Genomic DNA, 13,875 nt, shown 5'->3' with positions numbered 1-13,875 from the left:
AGGGTTTATTGGTTTATTAAATACTTTGAAGACATATTTTGTTATACAATAGTAAAAATCTACGATTGCTCTAACTGGTGAGTGAAGACAGCTTGATTATCTGAGGAATTCTGCAAAAACACTTTTTTCTGCGGCCTTGCATATCCTATGATTGATATACTATTTTGAACTAAATTTTTATTCTCATTTAAATTGCAGAGTTAATTTTGGAAGGTTTTACTTTCATGGAAAAAAGTGATAATTGAAATTATTTTTTATGATACGTTTTAAAATTAACATCAGGGCAGAATTCTCTAAAAATTTTGTTTTATACTAATAATTCTGGGAAATGTAATCTTATACTAAAATACAGTTCTAGGTTTGTTTTATCAGTCCGGTAAAGATGTCAATAATTAAGCACTGTGCTAGGAATTTTCTACTTCAGTTGTATGAAAATCTTATGATACTAAAGGGCAAATTACAGTGGATTTGAGGGGTGGGTTTGTATCTTGTAGCGAACCATTAGGGTAAAAAATTTGTTTTAAGAATTCTCTTTTTTGACAATTAAAAGATAAACATTAGGTTTACTCTGATGGTAAATTAGGTTGCATTGTTGGTTTTACAGAGTTCTAGAATTTCAAAATTAGAAAGGGGCTTTAGAAGTAACCTAATATGAATCCCTTGTTGTTCACAATTCTATGTAACATTTGTCCTCTGGACTGTTTAATACTGTCTTGAAAAATCCAATTCCTTTTTGTGCAAGGGGAAAATACTAATATCTTGTTCAAGTACTTAGAAAATGTATTGCAAATATGTTGATTAAAGGTTAAGTTTGATTGTCCTGAGGCTTATTGCAGTCTTATCTTTAAGTCCCCATGGACAAAAGTCCCTAACCTTTGAGAATGCTTATAAAACTGAAGATTTAAAGATAAAAGGCAGACAAATTTTAACTCATAGTAATTTTGTTTATACTTCATAATACTTTTGTTCCCTAAATGTCACAGTGAGATTGCTGCCTCTCAATGTACAGTTGGATAAATCTTTATATATGTATACACTTGAGGAACCACTACCCAGATCAAGATACATAATAGAACATTTACAGCACTCTAGCAGGCTCCTTTATCTCCCTCCCAGTACTTCTCCTCAGAAGTAACTACTGTTCTGACCTCTATCACTGGGTGAATATTTCATCAGCATGCCATTTTACTTTTTAGCAAGAGGCTCAGGCTGAAAACTGCAGAAAATATTCAAAGTTCTGATATTTTTAGGTTATTAGGTATGCCTTTACAAAATTTTGGCTGTCAGCTGATGAGCAACTTTTGAGTTTGTTATTACAAACATGATTTTCTTTTTAAGATTTTTTTGTTATTGGGGAAGGGGAACAGGACTTTATTGGGGAACAGTGTGTACTTTCAGGACTTTTCCAAGTCAAGTTGTTGTCCTTTCAATCTTAGCTGTGGAGGGCGCAGCTCAGCTCCGGGTCCATTTGCTGTTGTCAGTTGCAAGGGGCACAGCCCATCATCCCTTGCAAGAGTCGAACCTGCAACCTTGTGGTTGAGGGGACGCACTCCAACCAACTGAGCCATCTGGCCACCTGGAAGCTGAGCGGCAGCTCATTGACTTCATTCTAGTTGCGGAGGGTGCAGCTCGCTGGCCCATGTGGGAGTCGAACTGGCAGCCCTGTTGCCCAGAGCTCGCGCCCTAACCAACTGAGACACCCGTCCATCACTAGACATGATTTTAAAACACTTTGATTCAACTGCTTTTTAATGGGAAGCAAATTTTCAGTCTTCTGAGTCATTAAATTGTTATTGTGATGGTTTCCTATTTTGATTAAATCACTTTGTCTTTCTCCCTTATTTTTGGTAAAAGTATTATTTGGAATATACAACTTAATGGAGTTTTACATTAACAATTACTGTTTTATAATCAGTGCAGCAAGGAACATTCATTCTAGGGCTTTAAAATTATTATTTTTTTTATTATAAGACCAGGTTTTCCTTCCCCCCCTTTATTCCGCCTCCCTCTCCCCCACTCCGGTTCAAGCCGTTGTTTCTCGGTCGGTTATGTAGGACACAGCTCCCTGGCCCATGCTGGTATTAGGAGGCTTGCAAATCCCCCCAGCTGAGGCAGTTGGTCGCTGGTCAGCAGCCCTCCTCAGCTCTCGCTGGCCGCCAGCCACTCATAGCAACACACGGTAGCCCATGGCAGCTCACGCTGGCTGCTGGCCACTCTTGCTGGCCACCGGCCACTCATGGTGGTTGCTGGCCACTCACACTGGCTTGCTGGCCCGCTGAAGCACTCAGCAGCTCACGGCAGCCCAGCTCCTGGGAGAGCCATTGTTCACAATCTTAACTGTAGAGGGCGCAGCTCACTGGCCCATGTGGGAATCAAACCGGTGACCTCAGCATTAGGACCACAGTGCTCCAACTACCTGAGCCACTGGGCCTGCCCAAAGTAATATATTTTTTTTAAAACCAGCATTCTCTCTTCTCCACCTCTCTATTCCCATTTCCACTCCTCAGAACTAATCAGTTCACTTCTTTTAATTATTTATGATTTTGATCTTTGTATTTCCAAATAATATATTCATTATGCTATTCATTTTTCAGTTTTAAATGTTATATACTGATTTTCTACTGTTAGAAATAGGGGATGGGTGTAAGAAATCTAAATCCTCACATATTTCAGGTCCTGTACTCCTTTCTAGTGTGATTCAATCAATTTTTATTAAAAATACTATTTGTACTCGAGCCTTGTAGTGTGCTGATAGTTTCCTTATACCAGTTTTTATTTTCTTTGGAGTTAATAAATCCCCTTCCCTTTTTTCATTTTGTATGTTTTCTTTGTAACTTTGAAAAATGTATTTTCTGATTTTCCGGCAGAAGTATAACTTTCTCAGTATGCTTTTACCCATCAGGTAATCTATCAGTTTCATTTTCTTGGAGCCATTCCTCTGAAGTTCTCTTTCCTGTTCCAGCCCAGGCTGGTTGTTTTTTAAGGTCAGCTGTCAGCCTGGAACTTCCTTTCAATATTATCATTCTGGGAGTTCCTTTTACCTCTCCTTGTTTCAAGTCTTCCTATTACAGGTAACCCCCGCATAACCTGGTTGTTAGGTTCCTAAGAAAATGACGTGTTATGCGAATTCGTGTTACATGAAACAAAGAATTAGTACAAAAAAGGGGGCTAGGGTTAGGTTCCAAACATTAAAAAAGCATACTATTACATTTTTATAATTAAGAGAAATATCTTTATTAAAGCAATTTTCACCAAAAGTATAACATAATAATATGTATTAAATAATGGTTTCTTCGTCATCACTACTAAGCACCATTAACCGAGGGCATTTTCTTTTTGACAAGATATCTTCATCCTCAGAAGTTAATACTCCACCAACAAAATGGATTTAAAATTCTGCAGTCAAATCTGCTATGACATCCACGCTCAAATGAAAAATTTCAAATGAGATATCTTTTGCTCTTAAAAGCTCTTATTATGCTCCATGTTGTTCAGGGATTTCTCTAATTCTCAAACCATGTTAGAGGGAAACCGTGTTCTAGGATGCTGTGTTGTACAAGGGTTTCCCTCAATTCTCAAACCATGTTAGAGCTAAAATGTGTTATAGACATGCCATGTTATACGGGGGTTACCTGTACTTTGTTGACTCCCATTTTGGTGAAACATTTCTTCTAGTTTCATGAGCAAGAAGGTAAAGGAGATGTAAATTTTTTGCTTGTCTAAAAATGTTCTAAAGCTTTATTAGTAGTTTGGTGGGGGTTAGAAGACTAAATTGTAAATCATTTTACTTCAGTATTTTGACTGCTTTACTCCATAGTCTTCTAGCTTACAGTGTTGCTGTTGAAAAGAATGATGCTACATTATTATTCCTTTGTATGTGACTTTCTTTTTCTTGAAAATATTAAGATCTAATCTTTATTACCAGTGGTTTGAGATTTCACAGTGATATGCATTGGTATGTGTTTATTTTTGTTTAATATTTTTATTACACTTGATAATCTCTAATCTGAACTCATGTCTAAGTTCTTGTAACTCTTATTATAGTCTTTGACAATTTCTTCCACTTTTTTCTCTCTTGGAACATTAGTTGGATAGACTATTAGGCTGATTAGACTATGAGACTGATCCGATAGTTTACTTACCTATTTCTTTCTTAAGGTAGAGTCCCTTTTCAGACTCTCCTGAGAGTAAATCTCTAGTCTTCTGCTGCTGGGATTAGAGGAGAGTTGCCTGCCTGGCTGTGCTGACTGGTGGTGGTCTAATTGCTTTTGTACAGGTTTTCAGCCAATCCTGTTCTCTGTTCATCGCCATCCCTAATTTTACAGGTACTACTGCTTCCATTTCTTAAGTCTATTCAGGTTTTATGTTGCAAAAGCTTCTCCTTGGCTTTCTTCTATTGCAGGTGCTTGTTTCTTTTGTATTTTGTTTGTTTTTTGCCTGCTGGGTTTTCACTCATATACCTGCTTTCTCTTGGTCTGTTTTCCCTCTTGGGAGTATGCCTTTATGTACCTTTTCTGTCTTCTTAGTGGAGTTTTGAGAGGGAGCTTTTAAGTATAATACTGCTAATACTTTATGTCTTTTAAAATGATCTGTTACTAGCCAGACTTAGTTTGTTATTGGACAGAAATTTTGGCCTTGATCGACATTATTCTTTGGTCAGTTTTGACTGAGGGCTTCTCTTCATTGTGTTCAAGTGCATGTCGTGTATCTTTATAGGGCATGGTTCTTAAGTGATATATTTCTAGTGAGAATGCTGTGATACATTGCATGGCAAATGCTTGGAATAAATGGTTTATAGTTTGAAATTATGTGTGTAATCCTTGGATCTGTCAGCCGGAGAAAAACAAGTGTAAAGTTTTGTGTTTTTATAGTATTAGGCTTGGTTAGATTGTTAGGGTATTGTGCTTGTGAAGCCAAAGTCATGGTTTTGATTCTTTTGTGTGAGATAGCTTTGTTGTATTCCTTGGCCATACCTCACTATGCTGGCTGTCGTTCTCCCAGCTGTGTGCCCGTCATCAGAACTGGGTAGGAAAGCATGGCGGCATCCATGCAGATGGATCCGTACTAAGGGGAATTTAGCTTGAAGTGCTTTGACTACAAAGCAGATTATTACGTAATGGTGGTAATTGCAGTGGGTAATAAACATTACTGTGAAGACTTCTATTTCCTCTCTGACTTCCTTTACTACTTTTCCCCACTTGTCAGCCACATTGGCTTTCTTACTGTTCCTCAAACACTCTAGGCATGCTTCTTAACGGGGGACTACTTTACTTTCTGCACGTATTTGCTCAAATGTCACCTTTGTAATGAGGCTTTTCGTGACTGTTTAAAACTTCAATTTACCTTCATTCTGCTACTCTTGAGGCCTTTTAACTGTTTTAAAACATTTCTTCCACGGGATTTATCACTTCAAAATTTATATATTATGTTTAATTTCCTGTTTCCTCCCACTAGAATTTAAGCTCCAAGAGGGCAACAAATCTTTGTTTTATTCACAGATAAATCTCAAGCACTTAGAACAGTAGTTGACAGTATAGAAGCATTGGAAAGATGTGAAAGAAAGGCATACTCATTCATCCATTTGCTTCCATACAGCCTTTTATCTAACCTTCCATCATTCTGTCTTCTACACTACAAAGTTTGAATAATAAATGTTTTTCTTTTTATAATTTTCTCCTGTTAGCTCTTAACAGAGGAGCTTCTCTGAGGGTATGATAAGAGAAGCTGAAGAATTAGAGATGTGTTCAACTCTTATGCATGTGAACTTACGTGTTTCTATCAAGCTTTCAACTGTTTCACTAGTGGAAAGTCTGGCTTTGACTATAGGTTCATCTTTGTAGTAGCATCCTAGAGCACAAGAGTTGGTGACATTTCTCTTCACTTATTTATAGCATGTGTACCCCCCCCCATTGGCCCATACACATAAACATTTATACTATAGCTAACATTGAAGTAGTACTTACTGTGTCCTGGTTCTTTTCATGTTTTATTTATTTCATTTGTCTTCACAGTAGCTTCATAATGAGGTGCAGTTACTGCTGTTAGTACTTTTTTCAATAATAGGAATCAGATGCAAATTATGTAACTCAAGGTCATACAACTATTAATTAGCAGAGCTGGGATTTGAGCTCTGGTAGTCTGGCTGCAGAGTACATATGCTTAACCTTTTTAGAAAACTTATGGTAAAATATACATAACATAAAATTCACCATTTTTAAGTGTACAATTTCATGGCATTGAGTACATTCAAAATGTTGTACAACCATCACTACTATCCATTTCCAGAACTTCCCCCCTTCCCATAGCCCCTGGTAAAACCTCTGTTCTACTTTCTCTCTGAATTTGATTACTCTAGGTATGTCATGTAAGTGGAATTACACAACATTCATCCTTTTGTGGTTGCTTTATTTCACTTAGCATAATGTTTTCTGGATTGATCCATGTTGTCACATGTATCATAATTTTATTCCTTTTTAGGTCTGAATAATATTTCGTTGTGTGTGTATACCACATTTTATTTATCCATTATTTCTTGATGGACATTTGGGTTGTTTGCACCTTTTGGCTGTTGTGAATTACGCTGCTGTGAACATTGGTGTGCGAGTAGCTGTCTGAATCTCAGCTTTCAGTTCTTTTGGGGCTATATCTAGAAGTGAAATTGCTGGATCACATGGCAATTCTGTGTTTAATTTTTCTCTTTTGTATAGTAATGTATATTCAAAGAGGATAATTATTATGAGTTCAAATAACTATGTCACAGTCCCCTGTATTCTGTTGTCAGTGAAACTGAGAACTGCCTATATTTTAGAGTGTGAGAGATGTCAATATTAGTTTCTGGAAGATAGAGAGCCTTGATACATAATATATTCTGTACGGTGCCAGATTTGATGTGAGCATTCAGTTAAATTGGCCAATTTATCTCATTGCTTACTACCTTAATACATTCTATGCTACATTCCAGTAAATCTGCTCTAATCTGATCTTTTCGCATCATTCCTTTATAATCTTACATGCAAAACTTTTCTCCTTTTGAAAAATTATAGCCTCTTTTTAAAAAAAACCCTCTGAATCCATTGTTTGGTTGATATTTTTAAATTTTGTAAGTTATTTGGTACATTTTCTAATTTCAGGATCATGTTTCTTTTGTACTATATAACTTACATTTATTCTCATGTCTATTTTTGGTCTATATTCCTATTTTGTATTTTGAGTTCTTTGAGGATATGGGATACAGATATATGTTTAGTTTTCTCGAGGTGTATAATGTACAAAGTGTAAATGTTTCATTAAATGTTTTTAAATGCCTGGTTCGTTTAAGGTAGGCACAATAACAAATGATAGTTTAAAATTTCCAAAAATCGCCGTCTCATTCCATATTTTAAAATGTTGGCAGGTTTCCGTTTTGTCAGATATTTGTTGAAAGGAAATATGAAATCTGGGCCTAGAATAATTTTTGTATATAGCAAGTAAGATGTATCTACCTTCTTTCCCTAAATAATTTTTACTTTCTTTTCAGGTTGTTGCCAGCAAAGGAGGGTTTGAAATGGTCACCAAAGAGAAGAAATGGTCTAAAGTGGGTAGCCGCTTGGGATATCTACCAGGAAAAGGAACTGGGTCTCTTCTGAAGTCACACTATGAAAGAATTCTCTACCCATATGAGCTTTTCCAATCTGGTGTCAGTCTTATGGTGAGATGCATCATTTTTTTAGGAGTGGGTAATTCCAGTCGGCCAAATGTAAACTTTGGACTGTTTTCACCATAATAAGTTAGTAGTTTTCACCATAATAAGTTAGTAGTTGACTATGCATAGCAAGTTGAAAAAGATTTCTCCCGGTACCAGAATTTGGGGGAGCAAGGTGTAGTTTAAAATCAGCTATTTTTGGTGGTTTACAAGATAAAAGATAATGGGAATGTTTTCTTATTTAAATAAGTCCGTTTGTTTAAGCTTTTTGAAAAATTCCTTCTCTTGGTTTCATGTATTTTTTTAAACAGCTTTATTGAGGTATAATTTACTGTGAATAAGAGTATAAATTCCAGAGTTTTTATACTCTGGAATCTGACTCTAAGCCGAAAAAGTTCATTGAAACTGCACTGTACAAGTTGCCATGAGTAGAATTCACTCATTGTAGGTACATAGTCAGTAAGCTTTAATAACTTACACACCACAGTCTAGTTTTAGAACACGTTCATCAGCCCCAGAAGTTCTTTGTGTTCCTTTGTAGTTGGTTCCTGCTCCTACCTCCAGACCTAGACAACTCCTGATCTACTTTCTGACTCTATAGTTTTATCTTTTCTAGAAATTTCACATAGATGGAATCATACAATGTGATTTTTATATCTGGCTTCTTTCACTTAGCCTAATGTTTTTAAGGCTCATCCATGTTTTATCATGTATTAGTACTTCGTTCCTTTTAATGGCTGAATATATTCCATTGTATGGATAGAACACGTGTTTATCCATGGACAGTTGGAATGTTTCCAGTTTATGGCTGTTATGAATAATGCTGTGAATATTCATGTATAAGTCTTTGTGTGGACATATGTTTTCATTTCTCTTGGGTAGATACCTAGGAGTGGAATTGCTGGGTTATATGGTAAGTTTATGTTTAACTTTTTAAGAAACTGCCAAACTGTTTTCCAAAGTGGCTGAACCATTTTACATTCCCACCAGTAATGTAGAGGCTTCCAGTTTCTCCACGTCTTTGCCAGCACTTGGTATTGTCAGTTATTTTGCTTTTAGTCATTCTAGTGGGTGTGTAGTGGTATCTCATTGTGGTTTTAGTTTTCATTTTCCTAATGACTAATGGTGTTGTGCATCTTTTCATGTGCATATTAGCCATTTGTATATTTTCCTTTATGAAGCGTCTGTTCCAATTTTTTTTTAAATAGGTTGTTCTCATACTTGTTCTAAGAGTTCACTGTATATTCTAGATACAACTTCTTTATCAGAAAATGATATTACAAATATTTTCTCCTACCTAGTCTGTGATTTACCTTTTCCTTTTTGTAATGGTACCTATTTGAAGAGTAATTTATTGATTTTTTTTTTTCCCTCCCCATTTATGGATCGTTTCTGGTGTCATAGCTAAGAAATCTTTTCCTAACCCAAGACCACAAAGATTTTCTTCTTTCTTTTCATGCAGAAGTTGTATAATTTTAGCTTTTATGTTTAGGTCTTTGATCCATTTTGAGGTTTTTTTTTTCCCCTGTATAGTACGAGGTCAAGGTATGTCAGTTTCATTTTGGGGGAAGGGTATATGACTATCCAATTGTACCAACACCATTTGTTTAAAATACTACCTCTTTCCCATCGATTTACTTTGGTACCTTTGTTGAAAATCAGTTGACTTTAAATATGTAGGTTTATTTCTTGTCTCTGTTCTGTTCTTTGTTCTCTATATTTACCCTAACACCAATACTATGCCGTCTTGAGGTGCTATAGCTTTATAGTAAGTTTTGATATCCAGTAGTGTAAGTCCACCAGCTTTGTTCTTCTTTTCTCATAATTTCTAAACAATTTGCATTTCCACTTAAGTTTTAGGATCAGCTTCTCAGTTTCTACAAAAGCCTGCTAGAATTTTGATAGGGATTGTCTTGAATCTGGAGATCAATTTGGTGGGAGAATTGTCATCTGGTTTCATGTAGTATTAGTGATTTATTGGAAATTTATTATTTTTCCCCCGAATCTCAAACCTGATCTCTTATCAGTGAATCTGGTCTCTTTCTGTGCTTTGATTCTTTAGGGTGTACAAATGCCTAATTTAGAGCTTAAGGAAAAAGTGGAGCCTGAGGTTCTTGGCACTGATGTCCAAACTTCCCCAGAGCCGGGTACAAGAATGAACATTCTGCCAAAGAGAACAAGACGGGTCAAGTCTCAGGTATCAATTTCCATGGGCTATTTGAACAGGAGTTTTCAGTGCTTTGACTGCAGAATTTGGTTATGTGAGGTCATTTACATACTTTTGTTTTTTAAAGCTTGAAGAAACCTATTTTTCATTTACTTTTGAGATGAACAGGGAAGAAATTATAAAATTCAGTCTGATTTGATTTAAAAAGCTTTTTGTTAGTTTTGAACAGTTCCTGTCAGGGGTGCCAATCAGAGGGTGACTGGATACTGTAGTGCCAATTTCACAAATATGCTAATGAATTCTAGTACATTTTATTTTCATGGTTAGCAGAAGTGAGAGCACTAGGAAAGTGATTTTATACTTCACTTGTCATTCTTTTAAAAACTGGAGAATAAGTTTCTTAGTATCTGGATCATTCCAATGTAACTTCTACTTAGATGGTGTTCTTGTAACCTAAAATAATTTCAAAGCCCAATGAATGCATCAGAAGAAAAGTGCCCTTATTTCTTTTTGTCTGGCCCTCCCACCCCATTCCCATTTCTTTGTGGTCCTCAAATTTGTATTTTTTAAGGTTTTTGGTAAAGGTCAATCTGTAGGCTGGGACAGTGAGGTGCCCTTACTACGCTGAGATGTGGTCCATTCAAATTAAACATATGAGTGGACCAAAATAGCAGCTTAACTGGATTCCAATCATTGACTTCAACGTGTCTAAAAAAACTGTGTGTTGAAAATAATAATATTAATAATGATAATAACAACAACAACAATAATAATGATACCCTCCATTAAGTTACACTAGTTTATATGTAGACATAGGTTTTTAAAATGCAAATTACAAAAGGTCTAATCAATGCGTTTGTGACTAATATGTAGGTCAGGGAATCAGTTGAAGATCCAAACGTTAACCACACTAGATAAAATTGAAAATCACATTGTTGAAAGAATGGAAATGGTTTACATTGAAAGGGGGAATAGAGAAGGGAGATCGTCTGCTACAAGAGACATTGTATATGGGCTGGTAAGGAGTCCTGTCACTGGAGAGGCGGCTAGTGATACTTTATCCTGCTTTTCTAGAGCTCAGGGGATATCTCTTTCATGCCATGTCTCCTTTCCTTTCTGAGTTTATGCTTATTAAATGACCTCCTCATTAATAATTTAGCTTCTTAGGTAGTTTGATAGCAGAAAGGTAGGTGTCTTGGATGGGGAATGTGAATTTAATGGAAATTCATTGGAAAGTGATAGCCCCACTATAAATTGGTAAGCTCTGGTTTAGTCATTAAGTGATTTTTATTCCTATGGTTGATCTCAGAAGTTCTGATCATCTTTGGGTACATAGTGATAATCTATTTCAAGACGTGAAACTCTTGAAGACAAGTCTCTTTGACATGATAACTCAACCTGAAGAGTTGCCCTGGGTGGGCCTGTCTAATCAATTGCCGGCTTGCAATGAAATCCCTTTTGATGTTCCTTCTAACTTCTTTTTTCATCTCTTCCTGTCTCTGTGGACAAAGTGTACCTTTCTCTGCAAGGATAATCTGCTTCCATCCTTTCTGGCTTCTTTAGTGATTTCACTATATCAGTTATAAAATCTGTCTCCTCTACCTGCTCTGTCTGCTAAATGTCCCCTCCTCCCACGTAAGTGTGTTCAACTCTCTATCACCTTAAAAACAAAAGCCTTCTCCATGAATAGTGCGCTACTCTTTGCCTCTTTTCATGGACAAGTTTTTTGAAAAAAATAGTCTATATTGTCTGTTTTCTCAGAATCTATTTAGTTTTTATACTCTGGAATCTGACTCTAAGCCAAAAAAGTTCATTGAAACTGCACTGTACAAGTTACCACTGAGTTCGTAATTGTCAGAGGTTGAGAACCTCTTTTCATTTCTTATCCTACTTCATCGCTGGTCATGTATACATTTAATATGGTGGCTTATTTCTCTCCTGGAAATTTGATTAACTTGAATTTTTTTTTGGCTTCTGTGACACCTCTGTTGGTTTTCCTCTTCACTCTGACCACTCCTCAGTCAGCTTATTCTCTTCTCTGCTTTTCACATGGTAGTTTAGTCCTTTCCTGTCTTTACTCTCCCTAGCAATCTTACCTACCCTGTGATTTCAGTTACTACCTATACACTGAGGACGCCTAAATGTGCCTTGACGTGCTTTTCTGTTCACGAGGGTGAGGTGTGTGTGTACACACACGTGTACTCCTTGGGGGCCACAGCTCAGGTGTGCCAAATTCAGAATGTCTCAAACCAAACATTAATCACCTTTTCTCAGTCTGTTTTTCCTTTAATATTTTCTAGCCTGGTGACAGTGAGAAGCACAACCATCCAATAGTCTCAAACAAGAAACAAGATATGAAAGTTATCCTACTCCTCTTTCTTATTGTCTGTCTCTTATCACATCGCTTACCATACTCTGTTTTCATCTGTGACCTTACTAGAGTGAGTTCCTTGAAAGCTGGGATCCGAGTTTGTCTATATGAAGAATTAACAAATCCTTAACACATTTATACATTAGAGTGAAGTCCATAATGCCAGTATGTCCCGTTATTGATGATACTAAGTTTAAGCTTTCTCCATTATAAAGTACGTATTCTCTTTGTAATAAAAGTAATCAGAGTAAACGTGAGACAGTGGGAATAACCTCTTTTCCAGTTTTATCCAGTGGTTTTAACATTCATTGATGATCCTTGCCTGAATTAGTTATGTTGGTGGTTGCAAACTGGGTGGGTTTTCTACTTGTGTCATTCCTTCTGCCTTTATTAGTTAGCCTTTTTCTTTAAAGAGCAACCCATACTTTTTTTTTTTGAGCTGTATTTTTTATACAGTAAACTATATATCTTAAGTGTACATTATGATGAATGTGTATACCTGTGGAACCATGTCTGACCCCCCTGCTATTTAGTATCATTGTTTAAGATTATGGGCTTGTTTATTTTATTAGTTTCTGGTAAACCTTTTTTTTGGTAAATCTTTTTTTAATACATAATTTATTATTTTTTATTCCTTTTTGATAATCAAATTGTTCCAAATTTGGCTAATATGAGCTCTTTAGCCTGATTCTTGATGTTCTTTTGACTTTTCTCCGTCAGTTTTTGAACACAAAAAAGGTTCATTGTCTTCTTATCCTGCCTTAGACCTGGACTCAGCCATTTATCCAAAGAATCCTGGTTCATTTTACTGGGAAGTGGTATTTAGAAACCAAGATCTGAGAATGTGGTGTACTTTTTCCTCCTGGGATACCATTGTTTATAGGCCCTTTTAGTGTCAGGACTGGAAAATCAATTTTAAAATTATTATGACTTAATATTTTCAGCTCATCCTGATAATTCCAGTTCTAATCCAGCCTCACAAAGTTCTTTTGGTTTATGTTACAGTTCTTTTCCTAGCATTTTGAGTTGGGAACTTCATTTATTTCTATTCTTTTGTTTTTATTGATATGTTTAAGACTATAAAATTTCCTGTGATCGGGGCCGGCCGGTGGCTCAGGTGGTTAGAGCTCCATGTTCCTAACTCCGAAGGCTGCCGGTTTGATTCCCACATGGGCCAGTGGGCTCTCAACCACAAGGTTGCTGGTTCGACTCCTGCAAGGAATGGTGGGCTGCACCCCCTGCAACAAGCAACGGCAACTGGACCTGGAGCTGAGCTGCTCCCTCCACAACTAAGACTGAAAGGACAACAACTTGACTTGGAAAAAAAGTCCTGGAAGTACACACTGTTCCCCAATAAAGTCCTGTTCCCCTTCCCCAATAAAAAAAAAAAAAAAAAAAAATTTCCTGTGATCACTGCTTTAGTTTCAGAGATTCTGATATATAGTCTTTTTATTATCATTATTTTAAACATTTTTTTAATTGGGGAATATTGGGGAACAGTGTGTTTTCCCAGGATGTCAAGCCGTTGTTTTTCAATCTAGTTGTGGAGGGCACAGCTCACTGGACCATGTGGGACTTGAACTGGTGACCTTGGTGTTATGAGCATTGCGCTCTAACCACTGAGCAACCCGGCTGCCCACTGGCGGCTCAGCTCCA

The 13,875-nt window shown here is 36.6% G+C and overlaps 1 protein-coding gene across 1 annotated transcript in view; it reads left to right on the top strand.

Annotated features, from left to right (window-relative positions):
* KDM5A (lysine demethylase 5A) overlaps positions 1 to 13,875 on the top strand; it is a 73,403-nt gene that overhangs the window by 5,349 nt on the left and 54,179 nt on the right. The window contains exons 4-5 of the mRNA XM_081058313.1: positions 7,517 to 7,687; positions 9,744 to 9,878. Coding sequence (XP_080914439.1) covers positions 7,517 to 7,687; positions 9,744 to 9,878 — 306 coding nt within the window. The remainder of the gene's footprint in view (positions 1 to 7,516; positions 7,688 to 9,743; positions 9,879 to 13,875) is intronic.

This window comes from Rhinolophus hipposideros, assembly GCF_964194185.1.
Source record: "Rhinolophus hipposideros genome assembly, chromosome: 9".
Lineage (NCBI taxonomy): Eukaryota > Metazoa > Chordata > Mammalia > Chiroptera > Rhinolophidae > Rhinolophus > Rhinolophus hipposideros.
This window is presented reverse-complemented; position numbering and strand designations above follow the sequence as displayed.